Genomic DNA, 27,438 nt, shown 5'->3' with positions numbered 1-27,438 from the left:
CCTCTCCACGAGGTCTTTCTGGTGTCGTGTGTGTGTGGTGTGTTCCCCTAGACCCACACCGAAAAGGGGTCTCCTCCCCCCCCCCTTGGGGCTGAGGACCGTGGGGTGGCGGCTGCTCCAGGCCACCGGAGCCCTGGTTCCTCCCAGGAGGGCGGTCGGGTTTTTAACGTTTTGTACAGTTCACCTTTGTAATCACCCCCCCCCATTTTTACTTAATAACGGATTTGTTTGTGGCTCTTATTTCTGAACTCAAAGCTTGTGGGAAAAAAAAATAAAAGAAACTGCCCGCTCCCCCGACTGTGCTTTCATTGGGGAAGGCCGAATGCCGCCCTGGGCCCTAGGCCAGGGGCGGGACGGGCGGGGGACAGCCAGCACGTGACCTCAGCGAGGCCGGGCCCGATGCGGACACCCCACGGGGGGGGGCGGGGTGCGAGGGGATGGTGGTGGGCTTTGGGGAGAGAGGCTTTGCGGTTGAGTATCCGGTGACCTGGCTAATCCTGGTACCCAGGATGGCTGGGCTGGGGGTGGGGCGGGGTGGACGTCTCAGCACATCTGGAGACCTCTGCCTGCACACGCGCGTGCACACACACGCACACACACGCCGTGTTCTGAGAATTCTGCCTGAAGCTGGACCTTCCTGTGAAATGCCCCGCGTGGCCCCCAGAGGGCACCACCGACACCTGTGATGCCCCGCGTGGCCCCCAGAGGGCGCCGAGGGCCCCAGAGAGGTGACGGGGGGAGGCGGCTCCGGGTGGCACTGGGCCTCCTGGCCGTGAGGCGAGTGGACGGCGCCCCCGGGAGCACAGGTGTGGTCAGGGCGGCCAGCGCTGCTGATGGAAGCAGGACGCCTTCCGACGTGCAGGGCGAGGTGGCGACCCCGGAGGAGCCGGTTTATTGTGGAGGGTGCGGGGCGGATCCCGGAAACCTCCAAGGGGCTGGAGGGGGAGGGAAGGGGGGATCCCAGGCGCAGCGTGAACCCCAAGTCCCCGAGGAGCCGCAGGGGGCGTGCGATGGAGCTGGTGAGGCGCCCACACCCCGGGCACCCCGAGTTCGCCACGGCTCTCTGTCTGCCTCCCGTCCCCCAGTCCACCCCGCGGGGCGGCCGGGGCTGGAGCAGGCCTGCCCTCCTGGGGGCGAAGGCTGCCCGGGCTGGGCGGCACCAGGCTGCTCCGGAAGCTGCCCAGGGCTGGGCGTGGGGCAGGGCCGGGGCTGGGCAGTGGGGAAGGGCAGGGCTGCTCCGGGCTGGGCGCGGGGCTGGGCAGGGCAGCGGGGCAGGGCTGGGGCTGGCCAGCAGGGGCCCCCGGCTCCCCTGGGGAGAGGACCGAGCATGGTCCTCCGTCTCCGCCTGGTGGAGTAACCGGGCCGCAGGGCGGGCTGCGCCCAGCCCGGCACAGCAGGGAGCCGGCGCTGGTGGGAGCCCTGCGACAGCTTGGGTGCCAGGCGTGGGGGTGGCCGGGGTGGGGACCTCGGGGAGGCGTCACCCCCCCCCCCCCCCCCGGCAAGGCTTGGGCCCGGCGCGGTGACCAGAAGACCTCGGGCTCGGAGACGGGGATCCGGCAGGCAGCGTGGGGCCGCGGGGCCCATTCACACCGCCGGGCCCCAGCTGCCTCCTGTCCCGTGGGGGGGGGGGGGGGGGGGCGGGAGGGAGCCATGCCAGCCCCCGGCGCCCCGGGACCAGGCCGCCGCGAGGGCCCCCCGGGCGGCCCTGAGCTACAGGTTGCTCCTCTTCTTGAGCAGCTTCCCCGCGTCCTCGCGGGCGGCGCCGTCTTGCTGGCCCGGCCGTCTGCTGCGAAGACACAGAAGCGAGGCGGGGCCTAGCGCCGGGCCGGGGAGGCCACGGAGGGACCGGGCAGCGGCAGGAGACCAGAACGAGGTCCCCATGGGCATGTCGTGAAGGAAACGGGGCCCGCGTCCCTCCGCCGGGAGGACACCGGCCAGCACCCGGGGCTGGGGGGCACCGAGTCCCGGCTCCCGGGCAAGGAGACGGGAGGTGACCACCGCCAGCCTGGTTGTGAATGGGGCGCAGACGATGGCAGCCAGGCCTCGCCAGCCCTCCCCATGCGTCCGGGCGCGGCCGGTGGGGGGGGGCAGGGCCGGGGGGGCACCCACCTCCTGCCCAGGGCGGGCGCTCGTACCTGGATGGGGCGGGGGCGCCGTCGGTGGGCAGCCCCGGGTCCCCCGTCTCCCGGGGCCGGGGCGGGCTCTTCCTCCTCGGGGTCCTCACCGGCTTCTCTGGGGGGGGGGGCACGCAGAGGCGGGCAGGGCTGAGTCAGGCAAGGTCTCCGGGCAGGCCCAGCACCTTCCTGCCACGCTGCCCCCGTTGGGGTGGGGGGGTGGGGGGGGGCTTACGGGGGCGCGGCCCGCGCTCGGCCAGGGGCACGCGGGCCAGGGCCGCCAGCTCCGAGGTGAAGATCTGCTCCGCGTCCTGACGGTGGGGAGGGCGGGGGGGGGAGGGTGGACGACGGCAGCATCAGCTCCCGGTGCGTCCCGCGAGCCCCCCAGGGCGCCCCCCCCCCGGGCCCCGGAGGACGCGGACGCAGCACGGCCCGCTCCCCACCCCTCGGGCCCCGGCGGGCGGGACCTGCAGCCGCGTCTCCAGCTGGGCTTCCAGAAGGTCCAGCGCGCGGGCCTTGCGCCCCTGCGCCTCCAGGCGGCCGAGCTGGTGCCGCGAGAACCGGGCCAGGAGCGCCTCCTGCCGCCGCCGCATCCTGGGGAGGCAGAGGCGGCTGGGGCCCGGGCCTCGGCCCAGGGCTGCCGGGCGGGGGGGACGCCGTGGCCCCCCGACGCCTCCGACCCCGAGGGGGCTGGGGTCACGAGAGCGCCTGTGCGGGAGGGAGTGGGGGAGGCACGGCCGAGCCTGGCCGTACGGGGCGGGGCCTCACCCAGGTTGCACGGGGCGGAGCCTCAGCCAGGCCGCATGGGGCGGGGCCTCACCCAGGTTGCACGGGGCGGAGCCTCAGCCAGGCCGCATGGGGCGGGGCCTCACCCAGGTTGCACGGGGCGGAGCCTCAGCCAGGCCGCATGGGGCGGGGCCTCACCCAGGTTGCACGGGGCGGAGCCTCAGCCAGGCCTCACGGGGCCTCACCTCGGCCGCGCGGGGCGGGGCCTCACAGGGCGGAGCCTCAGCTAGGCCGCGGGGCGGAGCCTCAGCCAGGCCTCACGGGGCCTCACCTCGGCCGCGCGGGGCGGGGCCTCACAGGGCGAAGCCTCAGCTAGGCCGCGGGGCGGAGCCTCAGCCAGGCAGGCCTCACAGGGCGGAGCCTCAGCTAGGCCGCGGGGCGGAGCCTCAGCCAGGCAGTCCTCACGGGGCGGGGCCTCACGGGGCGGGGCCTCAGCTAGGCCGCGGGGCGGACCCTCAGCCAGGCCTCACGGGGCCTCACCTCGGCCGCGCGGGGCGGGGCCTCACAGGGCGGAGCCTCAGCTAGGCCGCGGGGCGGAGCCTCAGCCAGGCAGGCCTCACAGGGCGGAGCCTCAGCTAGGCCGCGGGGCAGAGCCTCAGCCAGGCAGGCCTCACGGGGCGGGGCCTCACGGGGCGGGGCCTCACCCAGGCCGCGCGGGGCGGGGCCTCACCTCTCCCGCAGGGTCTGGGAGACCCCGCCGGTGTCCCCCGGCGCATGGCTCGCTGCCTGAGGCGGGTCCGCGTCCTGCTCCCTCCGCAGCTCGCAACTGTGCAGCCGCTCGCCTGGATGGACCCAGAAAGAGGACGGTCACGGTGGACGTGGAGAACGACGCCGGGACGCGGATGTGGGCCTCTGAGGAAACCTCGAGGGGCCGGAGGACCGGGTGGATAAATACACAAAACTAGGATCGCCAGACACCAGCCTGCCCGCCGCCGCGCATGCGCACCGACTCCTGCTGCAGCACGCCTCCCCAGCGCATGTGCACCGGCCCCACGGCCAGCCCTCCCCCCCCCCCCCCCAGTACTGGCGCACCGAGGCCCACAGGCGACCCCCGCTCTGCGCAGGCGCAGTACCCTGCAGGGACTTGAGGCGCCGCAGCACCCCCTCCTCGTGGTCCTGCACGACCCTCTGGATCCGCTGCTCGTGGGCCTGCACGAGGCGACCCACGCCGGCGCTGGTCACGTAGACGCTCTCGGCCGCGGCCTCGGCCAGCGTGCTCTGCGGAGGGGGGGCGGGGCAGGGGCACGGGGTGCTCACCCGGCAGGACCGGGGCACCTGCGTCCCGGTGACCCCCGAGGGCGAGGGCCTGGACTTCCCCCTGTCCCACGCCCAGTCCGGTGTGGCGTCTCCGTGCCTCCCGGCCGCCCCACACCCGCACGGCATGCGCGCGCACGGGTGTCAGTGTGCAGTGAGCACTCACGTCGGGGAGGGGGGGCGGGGGGGGGCTGGGGGATCCCGAGTCCCCAGCCACACCTGGCCCCGGAGCCCCACGGCCTGAGGCTCGAGGCAGGCACAGCCTGAGGCTCGAGGCAGGCACAGAGGAGGCTTGCCCCGAGCCTCGGCCACGTGGAGGAGCACCGTGACTCAGTTTACTTAAAGGAGAGGAGGTCACCCAAAGGCGCCCGAGTGCCCGGCTGCCCGCAGGCCACAGGGCGGTGGTGCGGCCGGGTGCTGGTCTGGGGGGCGGACTCGCCTGGCCCGGGGCTGGGGTGCCGCCTGAGCGGTGCTGCCCCGAAGACCCCTGTCCCCGCTCCTCCCGTGGGCTGATGAGTGACACGGCCAGCGGCCGGCTGGGACGCTCTTGGCGAAGTCCGGCCACTCTGGGGACCAGAAGCGCCCCCTACCCCCCACCAGGGTGCGACGGGGACCAGCCCCAGGTGATCTGCCCCTCCTGCCCACCCCGGAGGACAGATCTGGCACGCACCTTGAAGTCCTCCCTGTCCCTGGCCCGGCTCTTGCTGGCGGCGTTCCGGGCGTGGGCCAGCAGCGCCTGCCCGATGGCCCGCTCCATGTGCTGCTGTAGGAGCTGCCCGGCCTCCTGGGCCTCCGTCAGCAGCTGCTCCTGCAGCTGCAGCCGGGTCTGCTGTGCCTCCTCCTCCAGCCTGGTGGCCTCCTCCAGGACGCGGGCCTCCTGCAATGGAAGGCCACGATGCCCGGCGCACTCGGCTAGCCCCCCAGCCTGGGCTGGGAGATGGGGGAAAGATGGAGGGGTGGGAGGGCGGGGCCTCTGGGCCCGTCTGACACACGGGAACACTAACACGGGGGATGGGCTGAGGTGTCTGTTGTGGGCTCCCCTCCCGGATTCACTTATTAAGCACCTACTGTGTGCTTAGTGCCATCTGTGGGCACTCACAAGGGGGGGCCTGTGAGGCTTGAACCCCAGGACCAATGAGGTTATGAAGGCTCAAGGGCATTTGGGTGACTTCCTGAAGGTCACACCGTGGAGCCAGATTTCAAGGTGAGCTCTGCCTGGGAGCAGTTTAGGGACACTGCAGAAGCTGAGATGGAGGCACAGGCCCTGGGGAAGGAAGGGAGGGGAGGCAGAGCCGGAGAGCTCGGGCAGTGCCCCGGGCAGAGCTAGGAGACTGCGAGCCGGGGCCTCTCTAGGGGGGTGGGGGTGGGGGTGAGAATCCATCAGTGCTCTCTTGGCCCTGGGCTCCATGTAGGAGGCCCAGGCCCAGGCCCAGACTACGTGGGTTCGAACCCCAGTCCTGCCTCTCATCTATTCTTCCTTTAGGTCTGTGAAGCCATCAGAGACAACAGGGCCTTCGTGCCACGCCCCGATGGCCGGCCTTCCATTTTCTGTCACGATTCTTACTATGTCACCTACACTGGACTAGTGTCCCCTCCACGCGTGTGTGCCCCTGTGGGGGCTGCTGTGGTCCCCATTTCTGTGGGCTAGTGTTCCTCCCCCCCCCCCGCCATCCCCACATGGAAGCCCCAGGACCTTCCCACGGGACTGCTTGGAGACGGCCTTTGAAGAGACCCAGGTGGCCCTGGGCACAGCCGGTGTGTTTAGCAATGGCAGCCGGGCAGGGGGCTCCGGGACTCCGCGGAGGGCGAGACCCAGGCTGCGACCCCCTCGGCTGCAGCGGGACCCACCGGGGGGCACGTCCTGTCGGGCTAGGCGGCGCGAACCCCTCTCACCAGGGCTTTGAGCAGCTGCCACTGCTGCTCGTCTAGGCACTGGGACGCGCTCTGCTCCAGCGCCAGCTGTTCACGCAGCTCCTGCAGGAGCTGCTTCTTCCCGGACAGCCTCATCTGCGTCAGGGTGGCCAGGGCCCCGCCGCGGAGAGCCAGCCTCCGGAGGGCCGCCTGCAGCAGCAGCTTGTGGCTCTGCAGGATGCTCTGTGTGGACCTGGGGGAGGGGGGGAAGCGGACAGGGGCCTGGGGGTCAGCACTCCCGGCTGCACTGAGCTAGCAAGACACCCCCAAGAGCCCGTGTGACACCCAGCTACACCCCGCCCAAGTTCAGAGGCGTACATGCCGTGCTTGCAGTGGGTGGCCGTGTGAACGGCAGGTGTAACTTGCGGAACACATACATCCCAAGCTGGAACTGCAAGCCGTTTCGGAGTTTCCATCCCAGCGAGTGACACAGAGAAGCCCTGGGCCCACCAGAGAGACCATGCCTGGCTTCATCACATAAAGCGTTTGCAGAAGGCTGAGCGCTGTGTTCGTCGGAATACCGAGGCGGGAGAGCTGGCCAACAGGCCTGGCTTTTGACCAAGGCTCTTGGCGTAGCACTAAGGAATCATCATCCCTCCCCAAGACATTCCCGAGTGGCTGGAGTTAAATCTCCACCACCTGACATTCCTGCTCCGAGCAAAACCAGCCCTCACCGAAGGACCTCATCCGTCAACGTCGTATGTTATTTCTACGAGTCTTCACCCACTGCATTCAGTAGGGTCGATATAAACAACCAGACAAACAAGCAGATAAAAGGACATAACCAGAAGTAAAGCGAGAAAAGAGGCCATAGAAAAATAGCCACAAAGTGCCAGGCACTGGAATAATTAAGAAGTTTAAAATCGTATGGTTTACATGCTCAAGGGATTAAATGACAAGAGCTGCTGCCCCAGATAAGTAGAAACTGCAAGAAGAATGACATAGAAGTTCTAGAACTCGGCACGCATAGAACTCAGCCAAGTTCACGCCTGTCACCTAAATGCTCAGGAGGCTGAGATCTGAGGATCGTGGTTCAAAGCCAGCCCGGGTCAGGAAGGTCTTGGAGACTCTTCCCCCCAATTAGGCGAGAAAGCTGAAAGTGGAGCTGTGGCTCACGTGGGAGAGCATCAGCCTTGTGCAAAAAAGGTGAAGGGGCAGTGCCCAGGTCCTGAGTTCAAGCCCCAGGGTTGGCATATGCATGCGCACGCACCCTTGCACACACACATTTCCCGGAAACACAAGTCCCCCCCAGGGACACTGAGGCTGGCTCGCGTGCAGCCTGGCGCCGGGCAGAGCCCCGCCCTTCGGGGTGCGGTACTCACTCTTCAGAGAGGCCGCCCAGCCGCCGGAGGACCGCGTGGATGGTGCTCTCGTGGTGGTCCTGCAGCTGGGCCTGCAGCACGGTGGACAGCGCGCACTCCTCCAGCCACACCTGCCCCGGAGCGGAGGGACACGGGGGGCGTGGGCGCGTGCGCGGGCCGCAGAGGGCGCGGGGGACGAGGGCGCGTGCGCGGGCCGCAGAGGGCGCGGGGGACGAGGGCGCGTGCGCGGGCCGCAGAGGGCGCGGGGGACGAGGGCGCGTGCGCAGACCGCAGAGGGACAGAGGGACGAGGGCGCGTGCGCAGGCCGCAGAGGAAGCGGGGGACGAGGGCGCGTGCGCAGACCGCGGAGGGACAGAGGGACGAGGGCGCGTGCGCGGGCCGCGGAGGGACAGAGGGACGAGGGCGCGTGCGCAGGCCGCAGAGGAAGAGGGGGACGAAGGTGCGTGCACAGACCGCAGAGGGACAAGGGGGAGGCGGGCGCGGGCGCAGACTGCGGGGGGGGGGGGGGTGGGAGAACAGGGCGACGCGGGCACGTGCTCAAGTCCCGGAGGGAGAGGGGACGTGTGCGCACGCGCAGACCCCAGAGGGAGGGACTAGGGCGCGTGCGCAGACCACAGAGGGACACAAGCACGTGCGCGGGCCGCAGAGGGACGCGGGTGCTGGCGCATGCGCGGGCCGCAGTGGCTCGGGCCCGCTCTGTGACGGCCATCGCTCCTTCTTGGTTACGCACGGCTCCCGGTCCCGTGACCATCTCTCCTCTGACTCCCTGTGCCCCTCCTGGCGATCTGGTATCACCAGGACAAGCGTCCCCTCCCTCGGGCCCGGCCGGTGGGGGGGGGGACACTGCGGGGAGGCCCCGGGGATTCCGCCCCCCCCCCCGCCCCGCCCCGCCCCCCGCAGCCCGCACCTGCCGGTCCTGCTCCAGCAGGTCCCGCAGCACGCCCCACTGCCGGCGGCGGAAGCGGTCCGACTGCCCCAGCTGCCGGGCCGCGTGCTCCCCGACCTGCTGCCGCAGCGCCTCGCACTCGGCCCGGGGGAGGCCGCTGGCGTCCGGGAGGGCCCGCAGGAACAGCGCGTCCACGAACCTCCCGAAGGCCCGCATGGCGCCGCCGTACAGCTCCTGCGGGCGGGAGAGGACCGTGGGCCGGGCTCCCCGCGCCTCCCGCCGCCGCTGCCCCAGCCACGGGCGTGCGCGCGCACACACACACACACAAGGCACGCCCCCCCCACGCGGACAGAGGCGCACACACTGCCACTGTGCGTGCAAGCGCGTGCAAACGCACCCCATCTCGCTGGGTTGCCCAGCGGGGCTGCAGGCCCTCCTGTCTGCCCCGCAGTCCGTCCTCCTGCCCCAACATCGCGTTGCCTCCTAACCCCAGTCCTCTAAAACTGTTTCGCACTCCGAGCTTGGGACGCAGAGACCAGGAGGATTGTGTTTTCACATCAGCCCAGGCCAATAAAATAAATGTTCACTAGCCTCTACCTCAGCCAAGGGCTGTGCGCAGCTGTGCAGGCCTGTGACCCAGCCGTGGGAGAAGCCCTGCCGCAGGGCGGGTGCACCTGCCCGCAGATCGCAGCCAGGGGGCCTGGGCACAGAGCGCGACCTGGCCTGAACAGTGACCCACTCCCAAGGGCGCTGTGGGTCCCCTCTCCGCCCACCCGCCCCAGCCTCAGCTCTGCACACGGCCCCGGGTGGGCCTCGGGCCTGCCACCACCCACATCCCAGCGGCCTTGGCACTGGGGAGGCCTTGTGTGCCCGGCACCCCCGGAGCCATCCGCGAGCCCAGAAAGGCACAGGGCACCCCAACCTGCCCGTCTCCAACACAGACAGGAGGGGCCTGCAGCTGGGATGTGGTGCACTGGCCACCAGCCAGCAAGCGTGGGGGCCCGGGCCTCGGAAGAGGGGGTCAGCGAGCTGGGGTGGGGTCTGAGCCTCGGAAGGGGGGGTGTAGCGAGCGTGGGGGACCTGAGCCTCGGGAGAGGGGGGCAGCAAGCAGTGAGCGCGGGGGCCCAGCCTGGCATCCGGGTTCCCAGCGGAGGCTGCGTACCTGGCAGAGAGCAGTCATGGCCTCCGTGACCCTCACGTCCTCCTCCTCCTCCAGGTCGCTCTGCCTCAGCCTCTGCCTCTCCAGGATCTCGTGAAACGCCTGCGGTGAGAACGGAAACCGCATCCAGTAGAGGAACGCAGTGCAGCTGGCCCTGGCTTCTCAGACGTGCGGCTGTCCACCCTGGCCTGTACTCGGAGAAACAGGCGCAAAACCACCTGGCTTCTGCAGCCGAGTGCCGGCCACAGGGCAGGCTCCTTCCTTGTTACACTGGGGTCAGCCCAGCCCAGACACCAGTCACCACACTCTGGCTTCGATGGCTATAGAAGCCATCCCCCTCCCCCAGGCCCGGCAGAGTTGAGGCCGGCGAGGGACTGGCCTTGGGACCCGCGAGTGCCCAGGCCGCTCCGTGGAGCCGCCATCTGGAATGTCCCAGCGCACCACCATGCTGGAGGATTTCCCCTGCTCCTCTCTGATGGCCAGCATGAACCGTGGGCACTGGCTCCCAGGAGAGGAAAGGGGGCGTGGGTGTGGACCCTCCGCTTTCGATGGGCCTGGGGTGGAGCAGGCGCCCGTCACCTGGAGGAACGCCTTTGGGTCTGAGCTCGGCCGGGCACTGGCCAGGAAGGCCCCCCGCTCCTCCTCCTGGGCCTGCGTGAGTCTCGCCAGCTCCTCCGCCTGGTGAGCCCGGGACGCCTGGACCAGGTCTTTGCCTCGCTGGGTGAACTCTGGGACGGGAAAGAGCCCGAGGGCGGCGCTCGCGGTGGGGTCCCCCCAAAGGCACGGCGTCCTCTCGGTCTTCAGCCTCAGCCCCCCCACCTTTGGGAGGGGGGCCCAGGACAGGCTTGAGCTCCGAGGAACAGGGGTGGCTCCCCTCTGTCCATGACAACCCTGACTCTCCGCTGACTGCCCTCGGGCCGGGCAGGGCCGTATCTCGTGGGCAGGACCCCGGGCGGGGGGGGGGCGCTCGTGGCTGGGCACTCGGGGCCGTTTCTAGCCAGGACTCTGCTCCCCCGCCCCCTCGGGATTCCGGGTGAGCCTGGGTCCCCGCGCCACGCTCGCCTCACAAAGGCCTTGGTTAACTCTGCGATCGGGGAGTCTGACCTGGAGAAGGCCGGCTGCTCAGACCCCCAGCCCCGCCCCCTCCACCGCGGGACCCCTCCCCTCCTGGGGGGTGAGCGCACCCCGGCCGAAGTGCTCCGCCTCCTCCCAGAAGGCCTTGTGCTGCTGAGTCAGCAGCTCCTCCTTCTGCCGCCCCGACAGCTTCCCCTGGGCGGTGAGCAGCTCCAGGCCGCGGGAGATGGCGGCCAGGCGGCACTTGGTCTCCTCCTGGACCTGCAGCCTCAGGAACTCCATCATTTTCGCCATGTACGCCCGCCCCATCGTCCTCTCCAGCGCGTCCTGAGGGAAAGACAATGGCCAAGGGTCATCGCTGGGCCCCCCCCCCCCGTGGGATCCGATGCCACGCTCCACGCGCGCGTGCGCAGATGTGAACCACCACCTGTCCTGCAGGCGGCCAGCAACGAGAGAAAACATGGCTCCCTTGCGCTCCCGGCGTGGCCCATGTGCTCAGCACCTGTGGGCGCTTCCTAGAGTGTCGCTCTCGGGGACAGGAGCCCAGGAAGCACAGGATGAGGGGGGCCTGTAGCTTCCTCGCTGTCCCTCCCCAGTCCTGGAGGAGAAGCACGGGAGTAACAAAGGTGGCGGCCGTTCTTGTCTTCAGAGCCCCGGGGCTTCAGAGATTTGTCCAAGGGGGAGCCGGGGTGAGGGGGGGGCGTGGATACTGACTCCCAGGCCGGGCATGGGGGTTCAAGCCTGTAATCCTGGCTGCCTGGGAGGTCAGCATAAAAAAAGTTGGTAGACTCCGCTTCAACCAAGGGCTGCTTGAGGCGGCACAGGCCCGTCATCCCAAACACAAGGGGGGCCCCCAAAGCTGTACCCAGCATCCCTAGGGGCACAGGGAAGCCCCCGTAGGGGGGGTCACAGCCCAAGAGGCTCTGGGTGACACAAGAGAGCCCACCACCCCCCAAAAAAAAACAATGTACGAAGGGGCTGGAGGTGTGGCTCACGTGGTAGAGCACCGGCCTAGCAAGGGCACGGTCTCCAGGACGCCCAGCCGCACCCTGGCCCCCCCAGTCCCCGGCCACTGTGCCTCCTGCTGTCCACGTCCTGCCTGTGCTCGGTCTGCCATGGCAGAGGCGGGGGCCCGGCAGAGATTCTGACAGGGGTGCGTCACCCCTGGCCTCTCCCGGGCCTGGTCCTGACCCTCCCCGGGGTCACCGGACCTCTGTGCCCCACTGCCCCGAAGCCTCCGTGCCCAGAGCCCCGGGCCCTTGAAGAAGCCTGGGCTGCACCTGAGTTGCCGGCCCGGCCATGGGCCTCCCGCTGCCGAGCCACGCTGTGTGGGCTCTGCTCCCGCCGCAGGGCATGGAGGAGGGGGAACAGCCCCCCCCGCCAGGATGGGGGGGCCTCACAATCCAGTCCCCACAGGCTGCGGGGGACCCTGCTCCGCTCACTCCTGTTCACAGACCTGGCCAGGCCATGACCGCTAGGGGGCGGAAGAGGACAGGCGGAGGACCGGGAGAATGGCGGGAAGACCCAGCCTCACTGGCCTGAGTACAAGTCAGTGGCTTCAAAGTCTCTAACCAGAGCCTCGGCCGGGTCTCCTCACGTGACCTGAAGGTCAGAGGTGAGGAGGATTCAGAAAGGGCCGGTGTCAAGCATTGAGAATACCAGCCGGGGCGGCCACGCTCCGTAATTCCCGCCTGTGACCCCCACCTCTTGGCATCCTCTTTCTTTTGGTGTGAAGAGGTGGGGTCTGATGGGTTCTGCGTCCCGCCTCGAGGATTTTCCTGTGTGGTACTGAGCGACACTACTGGACACATTGGCTCTCATCCTAGCTCTCCCTGTGCAGACCAGAAGCACTGCCTGGGGAATCTGCAGGGGTTTATCAGGAACACGTCTGCAGAATCACAGCGCCTATCAGGCCTGTTTGTGGCAACTCAGGTGCATTTAAGACCTCACAGCTCCACGTGGCCACGTTGGGCCTGGACCCAAGGTTAGACAAGTGGATTTCTGTCTACCAGAGAGATGCAGCCGGTGGCTCCCATCAGGGTCATCTGAGAAGTTATACACGCCAGATGTGGGCCATGTGGATAACTGTAACATCATCCGTGGGTGTGGGCCATGTGGATAACTGTAACATCATCCGTGGGCATGGGCCATGTGGATAACTGTAACATCATCCGAGGGCCACATAAAAGGACCACTACAGGCCGCAGGCCCAGGGTGCCCGCCAGGCCTCCCAGAAGCTTTTGTACCTGGGCCTTCACGGACCAAAGGATTCTTTGGCCTCCCCCAGGGGCAGGAATAGAGCGGGGAAGAGATCAGGATTGGGGGTGCCAGCCGGGGGCACAGCCCCTGGGGGTGTCCAGGACAGCTGGAAGAGCCAGCCAATCCTCTCTCTGTAGCACAGGGCAGCACCTCCACGACTCACCATCACCCCGGAGCCAAACGGTCCCCCGTGTCCGGGCCGCCCCCCCCCCCAGCCCGACCTCGTACGCGTCCCCGCCCGCCCCCCACCTCACCAGCGCCTGCAGGTCCTGCGCCTCGCGCAGCAGCCCCTCGGCCGCCATCATTCTTTCCGTCAGCGTCGCCAGGAGCAGCCGCGCTTTGGAGCTGGAGCATTTGAACTGGTCCACGAGCAAGTGCTGGATGCCTTCCATCTGCTTCCAGAAAGCTTCCATCTGCGAGATGAGCACGAGAGGCCGGGGACAGAGGCGAGCGCGCGTTGAGAACGGCCCGGCTTGCGCTCGAGGCGGGAGACCCGCTTCTTAGCGCCAGCGGCTTCTGAACCGCGCGTTCCAGCGCGTCCCGCTCCCGGAGGTCCTCGTGGCCCTCGGCGGCGGTGCCGGCTTACAGAGGGCTTCGCAGAGCGCCCCAGAACCTGCCTGACCGGAGGTGCAGCCCCTCGGCCGGCCCTCTGCCTCTCTCCTGCTCTGTCGGCTCCCAGCAGCCTCCCTGGCCCCCGCCGAGGCTCGCCTGCCTGCCCCCCTCGCCCCGGAGGGATGGCTGACTATGCTCTGGAGCGACCTCCCCATCCAGCCGTCCGCAGTGCTCTGGCCAAACCCTCCCCGCTGCACAGGTGAGCCGAGGCCGGGCCTTCCTCTCGCGAGAACCGTGGCTTCCTGCTCCCACACCCCCTCAGCTGCCCTCTGGGGCCTCCTAGCTCCTGGAAAGCCCCCCCCCCCCCCCCCCCCATCGCTCTGACACCTCCATGGCTAGGCGCACACCCTCTGCCCGCGAGCTGCGGGGGACCTGGCGTTGGGGACGCTTGGCTGCCTGGCCAAGCTGGCCGCCCTCAGTCCCCCGGGAGCCGTTTTTCTTCCACTTCAGAAAAATCTCACTTGGTTAAAGATCATTTGTGGGCGAGGGCTGCTCCTCTTCGTCCTAATCCTGAGCAGCCTGAGGAGGCTCAGATCTGAGGATCACGGTTCGGAGCCAGCCCAGGCAGGAACGCCTGTGAGACTCTTATCTCCAGTTATCCACCGAGAAAGACATAAGCGGCGCTGTGGCTCAAGTGGTAGAGTGCTAGCCTTGAGCAAAAAGAAGCTCAGGAACAGCGCCCAGGCCCTGAGTTCAAGCCCCAGGACCGGTACAACAACTATTACAGACATAAATAAAGAGCAATCTAAAAAGTTTAAATGAAAAAAAAATCCTCCTCTGAGAATCCTTGCTCTGCAATGACACCTTCTCTATGTTAACCTTCTGGCTCCGGACGCCAGGCTCCGGACACCAGGCTCTGGGCAGGGCATGATGGGCTAGCGTGAGAACCCCGTCTAGGGCCAGGAAACCCAGCACGCACGTTGTCCAGGAGCTGTTCAGAGTACTCCCGCTCCTTCTTCTCCACGTCTGCCAGGGTGATGTAGACTGAGTCCCCAGCACCCGACATTCCCGTGTTTGACAGCTTGACCTGAAGTCCCTTTTCTAGTTCCTCCAAATCCTGAAATAAAACACAATACACACACACACACACACACAGAGACACACACACACACACAGACACACACGAAGGCAAATCATGAAAAACTAAACCCTATCTCAAATTTTAGAAAAAGACAAATGTTTGTTTTTTTTTTAAAAGACAAACATGACTCGCACTGCCCTTTGTACAAAATGCAAAATGGAAAAGACTTTATATTATTGACTGTTTCCTAACAACTAATGCTGGGAGCGTTGTCCTGCTTAAAGTTTAATGATGAAATACCATTTTCCTTATTAAACACGGATCCTCAAGAACAAAGGATTGTTTTCCCCTTGAGCAAAAAGTCTAGGTATGCTTTGTAAAAAATGAAATTGAAATCGGCAAGGTGCCGGCGGCTCACGCCCGTCATCCTCGCTACTCGTGAGGCTGAGATCTGAGGATCGCAGTCTGAGCTGTGGCTCAGGTGATGAGAGCACCAAGCCTTGAGCGCAACAGCTGAGGGACGGACGGAAACTCTGACATGAAGTCCTGGAAGATGTCACACGGGAAGGGTGCGGCGTGGGAGGCAGTTTCTTCCCCACTCATCTGGTTTCTCTGGGGAACGAATACACACTAACACGCCAGGGAGGGAAGAATGCCTTTGATTGGTGAGTGCAGTGACAGTTTCCCCGCCTCTTCCTCTGTGGATGCACCAATCACGGGAGGCCATTGCCCCGTGGTCTCGTCACAGACTGGGATGGGCAGGCAGCCGAGGCCCTGTTCCGTGAGGGGAGGCTTGCGGTGGCCCAGCCTCGCTGGTGGCCACACGGGGAACGGAGCTAATGATGACACTGAGTACTGGAAGCCCATCGTGCTGGGGCTGAGGGCTCATGGGTGTCGTCCGAACTACTCAGGAGGCCAAGCGAGCTCTGAGGACTGTGGTTTGAAGCCAGCCGGGGCAGGGAATTTGAAGAGATGCTTATCTCCAATTAACTAGCAGGAAGTGGAGGTGTGGCTCAAGGGGTAGAGCAGTAGCCTTGAGAAAGGAGGGAAGGAAGGAAGGAAGGAAGGAAGGAAGGAAGGAAGGAAGGCAGGCAGGCAGGCATCCGTGAGGGCTGAACCTCTAGGCCACATCTTTCAAGGTGACCTTGGCCAGTAAGGAAGCAGTTATATCTGGCTCTTTGACTCTGTCTCTGGACTGGTGTGGAACTGAAAGGATCACCAGGTCCCATGAGTGTCTCCCCCAAATGCCAACAGGGAGAGCGGGAAGCAGTTCTCTCCAGAGAAGCTTTCTAGTTCTTTCCACACTGGAAAGAGCCAAGTCCAAGTGAAAGAGACAGTGACACCGCTGAACACGTCTTATGTTTCAAACAGCCTCACTTATGCATAAAGTAACACCCTGGGTTGTGACTGTGGAGTAGCTACGAGTTCTGTCCACTTGGCCTATTTTTTTTCAAATTCTCATAATAAATATGGTTCTTACACTCGCTTGTGCGTATACTTTTACACCTCCTTATACTGTGGGAGAATGAGATGTCTCCACACGGTACTTTTCTGATTGCATCCAATCACTTCCAAGTTGCCTTGGCAGGTTGAACACTTACGCGCTCTTGCTTTGAAAGAATTGTCTGGCACAGTTCATCGTCAAACTTCTTTTTAGGAAGGAGGTCTACGAGGCACGTTTTTAAAACCTGGATAAACATCTATCGCCAGAAAGGAAGAAAGATTTAAACAATGGTCCTCCCCACTCCTCTCCCTTCAGCCCCCCCCCCCAAAATACTTTTTGCTACAAGAAAAGACTTCTCACATCATATATCATCATAGTGGCCTACCGTGTATTGTATTTCCTGGGCCTGCCCTCCCTCCCTTCCTCCCTCCCTCCCTCCCTCCCTCTCTCCCTCCCCTCTGTCAGGACTGGTGGCCTGAGTGCCACAGGTAGAGCCACCTTTCCACCGCGCTGAGACCCAGGTCACCCCACCCCCCGGCCCAGGTCACGCTCCCCGGCCCCCCAGGTCACGCTTCCCCCCCCACGCTGCCACCGGGTCTGTGTCCACGCATCTCTGGGGCCCCCGGGCGGGGAAGGGGGTCCTCCCCACCCCCGCCTACCGCGTGCCTCTCCCGCCTCAGCGCCGCGTCCACGCGTAGCAGGTCCTGTAGGTGGAGGCTGTGCACGCACAGGTCGGTGTCCGCGCTGCGCCACGGGGAGACAGGAGGAGCAGGACACGGTCAGCTCGTGGGGTCCCCGCGCAGGCCCCCTGCGTGCCCACTGCGGACATTCCCCGCACGGGGCTCCCCGCGGGCTGCTGGGGACCCACCACGACCTCCGGGATGGTGGGGGACGCGCTGGGGGGGGGGACGAAGCTGAACCCCATCCCAACGGGGAGGAAGGGAGACCTGAGCCCCGGGCGTGTCTGTCTGTCTGTCTGTCCCCACACACGCGTCTTTCCCGGGTGACGCCTCAGCCGGCCTCGGTGGAGGACGGCCCAGCCACTCCAGGCCCCTGGCGGCTGCCGCCCTTTGCACTCCTGGACCAGGGGCCTGGCACGGCTGCCCGGGGCCGGACCCTCTCTCCAGCGCCCGCGGCGGGCCCAGCGGTGCTGGGGGGGGGGGAGCTTGGTGATTTGGAAAACGGGTGTTGGTGGCGAGGTGGCTCCGTCACTCACAGGCCGTGAAAGCCACTCAGCCACTCCCGCCGTGCCCCACTCTCTTGGTAAAATGGGAGGGCGAACCCAATCTGCCCCCCGGAAGACAACACCCGGAGTTCATTCTTCCACTGGTGAGTATTTGCCGATCACCGAACCTGGCCGGGCTCCCCCCGCTGGGCTCCGGGGCACAGTGCTCCGGGAACCTGGCTGGATCTCCTGGCACAGCAGGGAGCCATCTCTCTGTGTCCTCCTGAGACTGGGAGCCTCCCCCCGCCCTCCCCCCCCCCCGGGGCGGGCGGTCCTCACCTCTCGCTGGCCAGCACCTCGGGGAAGCTGCTCACGCGGAGCAGGGCGCGGCTGAGGGCCCGGTCCTCGCTGGCGGCCGAGTGCAGAGACGAGGAACTGCCGTCCTCCTTCTCGGCCTGGCTCAGGCTGCCCAGGCTGCTGGCCGGGGAGGCCTCCAGCGGCTGGTGCGGTAACGCAGCCTGCTTCAGGTGCTGGTGCAGGGAGGGCTTGGAGGAGCCGTCGGCCAGGGGCTGGGGCGAGGACGGGGACCGGTCACCCGGCGTTCGGGCGATGCTGCCACAAGGCACCGCGACGGTCTGCAGACGGGCCGCGGGGGCGCCAGCCTCGGCCAGAGCTCTGCCTCAACCTCCAGACGGCCACGCGCCCCACCGGCCCCAGCCCCACCCACATGGAGCTTTAAAGTCACAGCCTGCTTCCTGCGTAGCAGGCGAGACCAGTACCCGTGCCACTGGCATCTAGCCTAGTCATTTCCTTCCTTCCTTGCTTCCCTCCCTCCCTCCCTCCCTCCCTCCCTCCCTCCCTCCCTTCTTCCTTCCTTCTGCTGGTCCTGGGGCTTGAACTTAGAGCCTGGGCACTCACTGTCCCTGAGCCGTAATTATTGCTCAAGGCCAGTGCTTTATCACCTGAGCCACAGATCCACTGCCAGCTTTTTGTTGGTTAACTGGAGATAAAGAGCCTCACAGGCTAGCATTCCCGCCCAGGCTGGCTTCGAGCCGTGGTCCTCAGATCGCAGCCTCTCGAGTAGCCAGGTATAGGTGTGAGCCACCGGTGTCCCACAGGCCTAGTGGTTTCTTAGTGTGTGCCCTGTCTTGGGTCAGATCTGCCTCAGCCGTGCAGAGTGGAGTGGCTCTCCTGCTGTGCTCCATTCTCAGGGGTTACAGCCCCCGAGAAAGTGACCTGCCTCGGGACGCTCAGATGGGCCCCAGGTGGCATCCCGAACCCCCTCCCCGGCTCCCCGCTCCCACGCTAACCCCTAACACGCCGCGGAGCGGGTCGTAGCTCTGAGGCACACTCAAAACGCTCACCCGGAACTTCTGGTTGATGGGGTAGACCACTCGGGCCTTCAGTGCAAACTCGGTGATGTTGCTGTTGAAAGACGGCTCGCGCTCCTGCGAAGGATGGGGAAGAAATGGCGGGCGGGCTTTCAGAAAACACGACAGACAAACTGCCTGGAGTCTCCAAAGGCTACGTTTCAATGAAACAAAGTTGCAGCGGCCGCAGGAAGGGACCGTGATGGGCTCATTAGACCCTTGCTAGAGGGAGGGAGGCGGGTGGGGAGGGATACAGATGGGAACGAAGTGGTTGAATAGGTAGCAATAAATGGGTGAACGGTGTCAGATCCAAATAGCCGGGTGGCCTTATCTTGAGTTCCAGACCGGTGCCTGGTTTCAGGAACACGCCTGCCTGACACTCTCTCCTCTAACCCATTTGGCTGGTGCCAGACCAGGCAGGGTGCATAGCTGCTTTCCAAACAGACCAGAGCTTTAAGCAGACGCCCCTGCCTCCCTCCCTCCCATTCTCCATCTGTGATGTACTTCCTAAGCTATCTGTCTCACTAGTACTCACTTTCATAAAACCTTCCACTAGACAACTCGAGAACTCGCACAGACCCACGCGAAAATAACATCCTAGCCCCCGAGGCTCTGGCGGTGGCTGGAGGCTCCCCTCCTCAGGTTTCCTCTGGAATAAACCTGAGCTTTCAGCCTAGTCTCCATCCCTGCACCCGCAGTAGCCTGTCCCTCCCCAGCGCAGGCCTGAAGTGCTTCTGGTGCAAGGGGACGCACTCAAGAAGGAGGCCGCTGCGGGATTGGCTGCACCACCTGTCCGTCAACACGCCAAGGAGGGCGCTTAGGAACAAACCCACTAAGGTTTAAGACAAGGCCCACAGGAAGCAAAGGAAAAAGAGGTGGTGCAGCGGCCCCCCTGGACCTGTGGAGACAGCCCTGGGGAGAGAAGCCTGGGGAAGGAGCGGGAGGGGGCACTGGAGCCACCCTGCCGGGGGCCGGGCACCGCCTGTGGGGATGTCTCCTTTGGGGGGGGGGGGGTGGTTACTATTCAGGGGGAGCAGCCCGGCGCCCTGACCACAGCCCACAGAGACTTCAGAATTCCCGGTGTGGTTGTCGCCGCAGGCTGTGCGCGGAGCAGAGCGCAAGCAGGTCGACCAAGCCTGACCCGCACAGGCCGCTCTTAACCCCTGGCCAATGATTAGCGCGTGGGCAGGCCCTGGCTCAGCAGAGCCAAACAGCCCGCAGGTGAAACATTACCCGGCCGGGAAAGACTCGGGGGGGGGGGGGGGGTCAGCCTGTGCTGGAGTTCACCTCGGGGGTGGGCAGGAGGACCCCCCAGGAGTGCACGTGGCCTGGCACCCCGTGAAGGGAGCCAGCACGCAGGCGCTGGGCGGGACTCCCTTGGACGCTGGGTTCCTCCCCCGACGTCCGAAGCTGCCCTTCGCGCCTGTGCGACTGCGTTCCTGCTTTGCTTCCGACGGCTTCTGTGGGGGCAGAATCCCTACAGCCGTGCCCGGGGGGGGGGGGGGGGGGCGGCGGCCTACCGTGCGCTCATACCGCCACAGGTACCGGCCGATTTGATACGGGTTTGTGGTGTTCACGAGAAACCCTTGTGCCCGACGTGGGTCCCCCCGGCTTCTCGGGAGGCTGAGCTGGGCGGGATCTCCATTCAAAGCCGGTCTGAGGAGAAGGTCAGGGAGACCCCCATCTCAGCAGCTTAGCTGGGTGTGCTGGGGGGGGGGGGCCATGCCTATCATCCCAGCAACTCAGGAGGCCATGGGTGCGAAGGTTATAGTCTGAGGGAAAACCCATAAGGCGCTACCCAGAAAGAAGGGGGGAAGGGCCAGGGCGCGGCTGAAGTGCTGGAGGCTACGGGCAAGTACAAGGCCCACGTGCAAACTCTACTGTGGCAGAGAGAGAGAAAGAAACCCATTAGGGATGGCCCTGGCTGCTCTTTTTCCACCCCAGGCTCTGGCAATCAGCCACGAATCTATTTTCTGCCCAGATAAACCTTGCAGCTCAGAATGCTTCCCACGAAACATTTGCACAAAACACTCCCTATAATCTAAGGTTCCTCTCTTAGCCTAATTACCCATCACACGCAACTCATCCCTTAGGACAAGTACTTATCCATACAGAACTCACCCCCTAGCATAACGAGTCCTCTGTACAGAACTCACACACAGCCGTGCTGCAGGTCGGGATGCGATCCGTGCAGATCCGCTTTGTTTCTTTTTAGGCCCAAGTAATATGCCTTCCTGTGGACATGCTGCATGTCACTGGCTCTCGGTCTGCCGATGGCTGACCGGGTTATTCCCACGTGATCACACGGCGAGTGATCACGGGGCATGTCTGCACCACGGGGAGTGGGTGATGGAACCCCCCCCCCCCCACAATGAGTAATGTCAGAAGCTCCCACGCAGCCCAGGGCAACGACTGTACCTGGGGTCGCCTGGGACAGGGGTACTGATGACCAGGATGTGTGCACCTGTCACACTTGTCATCTTACCTCATCCAAATGACGCCGGGCGCGCCTACAGGGGTGCTAACTGTGTCCGTCTGGTGGCACGACATGGGTCACCCGTGGGACACGTGGCAAACGCCCAAAGACACACAGACACAGGCTTACCAGAGCCCCGTCGGTCCTGGGCGAGGGCGCCTCTCTCCTGCGTCTCCTGGCTGGGGTGCTCGCTTCCGACGGGCTCTGCACGTTGGGCTCTAAGTCCCTGAGCAGACGCTGCACGTCGTCCTTCTGAAGCACAAGGGGGGCGACACAGGACACTGAAGCCCAGCAGCCCGAGGGGGGCGACACAGGACACTGAAGCCCAGCAGCCCGTATCTCTCCGGAGGCTGCCGGCCGGCTGCCCCCTGCCAGCGGCCTCCCCACCTGCCCTCGGCCTCCACAGCCATCTGGGGCTCTGAAACACGTTCTTCAAGACGGCCAGGGTCACCTTCCCAAGAAGTTGCCCTGGAATGTGCCCCACTTGAAAGAATCACCGGTCACGCAAGGACCGATTCTGACATAAAAAAGCCAAGTGCAAGACAGGAATCACCGGTCACGCAAGGACCGATTCTGACATAAAAAAGCCAAGTGCAAGACAAACCAAAGGAAAAAGCAGCCGCAAACCAGGCACAACCCAAGCAATCAACAATTATAATGTCCTCAGCCAGATAAGAGAAGGAATCACCGGTCACGCAAGGACCGATTCTGACATAAAAAAGCCAAGTGCAAGACAAACCAAAGGAAAAAGCAGCCGCAAACCAGGCACGACCCAAGCAATCAACAATTATAATGTCCTCAGCCAGATAAGAGAAGATACTCTATTCACAAAGCAAGAACACCAGGGCAGTTATAGCCAGAGAGGATGCTGGAACAAGAACTCTTGATCACTCCGTTATTGCAAGAAGAATTACAAGAGTAAAGTTGAAAAGTCTTCCAGAAAACAGTATTAACAACAGAGAAAAGAAATGGAATAGTGGAGAGGGAATAAGATTCTTGGAGCCTGGTGCCGGTGGCTCACGCCTATAATCCTAGCTACTCAGGAGGCTGAGATCTGAGGATCAGGGTTCCAAGCCAGCCCGGGCAGGAAAGTCCCCAAGACTCTTATCTCCAATTAGCCACCAGAAAACCAGAAGTGGAGCTGTGGCTCAAAGTGGTAGAGTGCCAGCCTTGAGCAAAAGAGCTCAGGGACAGGGCCCAGGCCCTGAGTTCAAGCCCCACAACTGATTCCACCTCCTCTCCCCCCCCCAAAATAAAAGATCCTTAGAGGTCCGAACCAACCTTAACATGGTAGAGAGAGAGAGAGAGAGAGAGAGAGAGAGAGAGAACATATAAAACAACCCTGTAAGAAATCAAGCAAACAAGCTCCTAGGCTGAAAGCTATGGTCAGTGCCCAGCACAGAGACAAACAGCAGAGCCACCAAGATACACCTGATGCTATACTCCTCACTAGGAACAAAGAGAAGATTCTTTAAGAGCTCTAGAGACTGCACTGGTAGTCCTAGCTACTCAGGAGGCTGGGATCTGAGGACTGCAATTTGATGCCAGCTTGGGCAGGAAACACTCATCTCCAACTAACTAGCAAAAAGGTGGAAGTGCGCGTGTAGCACAGAATGATGGAGTGCCAGGCTTGAACAAAAAAGCTAAAGGAGAGAGTCCAAGGTTCTGAGTTCAAGCCCCAGGAATGACACACACACACAAAGGAGGGGGGGGGTGGCTATGGAAGAACAAAAAGAAAAGAAACGGGTCAGAGCACCAAGGTTCAGAATGGAGTCAAATTTCTCAACACCCGCTAGGGAAGCTAGAAGGCAATTTTTTTTTTTTAAATGCCTTTACAATTCTAGAAAACATGATTTCCAACTTGAATTCCGGTGCCTGACCAGCTTGGCCAATCCAGACCGGCGGGTTCACCGACCACGCGGAGCTTTATGGGCCATTCTTCCAGGTGAAGGCCAACTCAAGCTCGAGTTTTAGGGTCGCAACTCACAGGGATGGGGCCCTGCCCCAGTGTGACCCCACAGAGCCGCAAGGGTCCCGTGGTGAAGTGGAACATGACCATTCTCCACTTCATCTCCACTTCCCATCTGCAGGCAGAGGCCAGCACCTGTGTGGGCCTCGGTCTCCCGCGGAACCCGACAACCCCAAAGGACCTGCGAGGCACCAGCCACACGGTGCTCCCTTCCCTCCTCCGGGCCAGGCACCTGTACTGAGCCCCATCAGACTCTCTCCTGTGCAGGAGAACCCAGAAGGGGTGCACCAGGATCCTGCCACCCCTGCCTGGAGCAGACGAGGGGGAGGGCTGCCAGGACTTGTCTTGCTCCCACCCCATGGGACACCTGCTATGCAAGGGGGGAGGGGCACCTTCAAAACAGCCTAGGGCAGCTGTCCTGTGGACCCTCATCCTCCGGGAGCACCGTGGCTTGGGGATCAACATCTGTTGTTTGGACGCTGCGCCTCAGTTTCCTCATATGCAAAATGGGAACCTTGATGGGGTTGATTCGAAGCAGTGTGGCGGATGATGAAGGCAGAGGGCCCCGCGCAGAGCTGCCCAGTCTGCAACCAGTGCCCTCCCTGCTCTTTCTCCGTCCCAGACCTCTCTTGCTTTGCAGTGTGGCCTTCAGCGGGCACAGCCGGATCTCTCCTGCCCACCCAAGGCGGCCTCCGCCCCCCTGCTCCTCACAAAGGGTAGTTTGGTGAGTGAGAAAATACACATCACTATCCAGGGCTGGAACCCCCAGGCAAACCGCCCACCAGGGGAGGGAGGGAGCGCAGAAGCGGGGCTGGAAGTGCAGCCCTCCTCGGTCCACGCATGGGAACCGGGCGCCCCCGGGCAGCCTGGTACCCAAACGCGGTCCTGCAGACGGGGAGCGGAGGCCCGGAGAGGCCTGGGGTCGAGTTCCGATGGCAGAGGCCCCAGGCCGGTGCCCTCTGAGCTGTGTGTCCCCGACTCTCCAGAGCAAAAGGGGGACCCGAGTCCCGGGCGGATGCGCGCCAGGCAGGCCATCGCCCCCCCCCCCCGCCCGGGGGGAGGGCGCCCCGAGAGTCCCTGCCCACCGCTGCCCGCTCGCTCGGGGACCCACCTGGTGGGCGCGCGGGCGGCGGGCGCGGCAGCCCAGCCAGAGCCCCAGGCCCAGGCCCAGCGCGGCGCCCAGCAGCACGGCCGGGACGAGCAGCGCGGGCAGCGGCCCCACCGCGTCCCGGCCCAGCCGCAGCCGCGCTTCGCCCGCGCAGGCCGCCGCGCCGCGGGCCATCGGGGCCCTGGGGCGGGCGGGCCCCCGCGCACCCCGCGCCGCTCCGGCGAGCCCCCCGGGGGCCGGGGCGCGCAGGGCGCTCCCAACCTTCCGGGCCGGCCTCGCGGTCGTCTTCCCGCCCCGGCGGCCCTTCCCTTCTCCCGGAGCCGAGGGAGGAGCCTGCACCGCCCGCCCCAAACTTGGCGGCCCCCCTCCTGCTCCCGGCCCAGCTCGGCGGGCGCGCACTGAGCATGCCCGGGCGGGGCAGGGCGCGCGCGCCTTCCAGGAGGGGCGGCTCCCGGGGCAGGGGTCTTGGTTGATTTGCCTGGCCTAGGGCTTCTGGGGGAAAGGAGACCCCCCCCCCCCCGCTCCCGCCACCCAGGAAGGGGCTGCTCCTTGGAGATGGTTGAACCTGAGATCTCGCTGGCAGGGGTGGGGTGGGTGCTCTTGATGGCGCCCAGCGCTGGGGTCTCCTGCAGGTCCCCCCCCCCCCCCGCCCCCAGCCTGGTCCGGCCCGGCGATCTCTTGCCTCTTCTTGTTCCTTGAGGGCCGTGTTTCCATCCTGACAGTGCCCTGGCTTTTCTGGGAGAGCCTCACACTGGGGGGACAGAGAAGGGTGTATGACCCGTCCATTGGATCCTTGCATCTGTCCAGGGAGGAACTCAGGCAAGACCAAGACGCGGTGTAAGAGCGATCCAAGTGTAATAGAAAGGAAATGCGGCAGCCAACGATGCTGTCCGCCATGTCGCCGAGCTGTGAGAAGATGGCACTTCGGCTCATCTTCAGGGTACAGGCGGTGGGCATGAGGAAGGAGAGGAGGAATTAGGGCCTCCCCCCCAGGGCAGAGGAATGTGTGGTTGAAGAGCCCCCTTACAGGGAGGCCTGGCAGGGGGTCGTTACCTCAGCTGTGGTTCTTAGGGGTTCTGGAGAAGCCCCCACCGTCGCCTGAGGGGTGCAGTCTGGTACCCAGGAGGTGGTTTTTCTGGTTCTAGGGTGCAGCCTGATCGGTGACTGGTAATTATCCTCACCGGGAGCGCTCTGCCCTGCAGGGCTGTGCTGTTCCTTAGGGGCGGTTTAGTCCTTTGTCATAAAAGTGTGATGGGTCTGGCCTGTCTTTATTGGACCCCATGGTGGCTGAGAAGTGACCAGAGAGAAGGCTTAGAACAATGATGGACAGACGTGGAGGCAGCGACGGCTGGCGAAGACAGCTTACATGCCAGTGCCAAAGCTTTTTAACAGACTGGGTTGGAAGCAGCCCATCTCCTACTGAGAAAGTCAGCGTTCGTCTCTGGGGTCTGAGCACTTACTGTGATCGCCTGTGAGAACCCCCCAAACCCCAGGTCCAGGGTGGAGGTCCCCATGAATCCCAGACATCTGGTTACAGTGTTTTCTCGTAGAGACCCTATGGCTTCTGGGTCCTTGGCAGAGAGCCTGCTGGGCTCGGGGCTCTCCAGACCACCCCAGACCACCCCAGACCACCCCAGACCACCCCTGGACGGGATTACGGGCCTGTCCTTTCTTCACGCAAACCCCAAGCAGATGCAGATGTGGCCTCTGGCCTCTAGAGCAGGGAAGGGGGGTGTTGTGGATGACAGAGTCTCAGACCCTCTGTCAGGGCAGGAAAACCCTCTCCTTGGGAGAGCGGGGTTGCCAGGTTGCCGGGGTAGACATTCTGACTGCCTGACTGCAAGCCAGGGGGGCTCACCCGCACCCTAGGGCAGGCCAGGGGGGCTCATGTGCACCCTAGGTAGGCTGCCTTGCAGGGCGGGGACCCCATTGTGCTGAACCCCGCAGGAACTGAGAGTTGCCCCTGCCCTGTCCCTGGTACCTCTGCCCGCCCAATCAGTTTCCTAGGGGGGGCTGGATGGAGTGGGGAGACTTGGGGTTCAGTCCCTTGTGTTGGAGAATTTCTGGGTGCCAGGGGGCAGAGCTGGGCATCGTTGGGGTCAGGCGGGACCCCCAGGGTTTGGGGGACTGCCCTCCAGAGTCTGGCTGGCGCTGGGGGTGTCCGGGTGGAGCGCTCAGGCCGCCCCCCGCCCCCCGCCCCGCCCCGGCCCCCACGCCGCCGTCGGGGCGCCGGCAGCCCGCCCCGGGTCCCGTCCCGGAGTTGGGAGAACTTGCACGGAGCATGCGCGGCGGGGCGGGCCCGGGGTCCCGGAAGCGGCGGAGGCGGCGCCGCCCGGCCGGCCGGGGTCTGGGGGCCGCGGGATGGGCGCCCCGGGGGCCGCGCGGGTGCTGGCCGGGGGCGTCCTGGCCGCGGCCCTGGCGCTGGGGGCCCGCGCCTGGCTGCGCGAAGTTTCGGGGCGCCCCTTCTGCACGCGGCAGCCCCCCGAGGCCGAGCCCGGCCCGGATCCACGCTCCGGACTGGGCGCGCGGGTGAGCGGGGCCGCCAGGACCCGGGAGGGAGGAACGGAGGGAGTAGGGAGGACCCCGGAGGGGGGGGACCCCGGGAGGGGGGATCCCGGGAGGGAGGACCGGAGGAGGGGGGACCCCGGGACGGGCGACCCAGGGAGGAGGGACCCCGGAGGGGGGACCTGAAACGGGGTCCCTCCACGCAGGAGTTTTGGCTGGGGAGGGGGAGCAGACGCAGAGGGTGAGGACACTGTGACCCAGGCTCAGGCCCAGGCCCAGGGTTCCAACTCTTCTGTGCATCCTCAGAGCCCCGTGCCCAGGGCAACTTTCTAAGCCCCTGTGCCTCACTTTCCTGGTCTATGTGGGGCGCTCCGGTGCCCCTCGGGTAGAGGAGCAGGTGTCCTCGTGCCAGCTGGCTGTGACAGGGACTGGGCCTCCCCACTTCTCAGGAGTCTGTTGTCAGTTCTGTGTGCCCTTGAACTTCCAGGACCTTTGCTGTGTGACCTGGCCCCACTTGGGAAGCTCTGGTTTGGGGACTGCAGGTAAGTTTTGCTTCCCTTCCACTGTGGGCCCGTCTGCTGTTGCTATGGAAACACAGCTCACAAACTTCCTGGCTTTAAAAACAAGCCACATTTGTTCTCCTCGGGTCCTTAGACCGAGAGTCCGGGTGTTCACAGGTTGGGACTCCTCTGGGGCAGGGCCGTTCCTTGGCTTTCTAGCATCCTTCGCTGTATTCTCTACACTGCTCAGGTCACGCGCTGTCCCCACTTGGGAGCCAGTGTCAGTGGTCCTGTCCTGTCCTCTCTTCTGATGACACGCGGGGCCCAGCTGGACACCCAGGCATCTCTCCATCTCAGCCCCTCATTGAATCGCATCTGCAAAGCCTGTTTCCAAAAGGTCACACGCAGGGTCTTTCCTGTGATTGGGGCCTGCTTGTTTGGGGACAGCAGTTTGTTCATCACACCAGGTGACAGAAATGCAGCCAGCATTGGCTGTAAACCAA

General features: G+C 64.8%; 2 protein-coding genes across 3 annotated transcripts in view; one reads left to right on the top strand and one right to left on the bottom strand.

Annotated features, from left to right (window-relative positions):
- Positions 1-1,672: 1,672 nt before the first annotated feature.
- On the bottom strand, positions 1,673-24,299 carry Evc (EvC ciliary complex subunit 1). The gene is made up of 21 exons (XM_048364139.1): positions 23,934-24,299; positions 20,983-21,105; positions 18,372-18,455; positions 17,347-17,576; positions 16,502-16,586; positions 16,000-16,098; positions 14,297-14,434; positions 13,020-13,178; positions 10,617-10,833; positions 10,012-10,160; positions 9,436-9,534; positions 8,295-8,507; positions 7,388-7,497; positions 6,048-6,258; positions 4,825-5,031; positions 3,974-4,118; positions 3,571-3,682; positions 2,582-2,708; positions 2,346-2,425; positions 2,136-2,264; positions 1,673-1,786 (listed from the first exon to the last, which is right to left on the bottom strand). The coding sequence occupies exons 1-21, from the start codon at positions 24,102-24,104 to the stop codon at positions 1,711-1,713; spliced, it is 2,964 nt and encodes a 987-aa protein (XP_048220096.1). The 5' UTR covers positions 24,105-24,299; the 3' UTR covers positions 1,673-1,710.
- Positions 24,300-26,928: 2,629 nt separating this feature from the next.
- The window catches only part of Evc2 (EvC ciliary complex subunit 2), a 50,935-nt gene continuing 50,425 nt past the window's right edge, over positions 26,929-27,438 (top strand). For both annotated transcript variants that reach the window (XM_048364335.1, XM_048364334.1), the window contains exon 1: positions 26,929-26,977. The gene's annotated coding sequence lies outside the window, so the exon portion shown is untranslated. The remainder of the gene's footprint in view (positions 26,978-27,438) is intronic.

This window comes from Perognathus longimembris, chromosome 16, assembly GCF_023159225.1.
Source record: "Perognathus longimembris pacificus isolate PPM17 chromosome 16, ASM2315922v1, whole genome shotgun sequence".
NCBI classification, from domain to species: Eukaryota; Metazoa; Chordata; class Mammalia; order Rodentia; family Heteromyidae; genus Perognathus; species Perognathus longimembris.
Note: the sequence above shows the minus strand (reverse complement) of the source record. Positions and strands in the feature narration are given on the sequence as shown.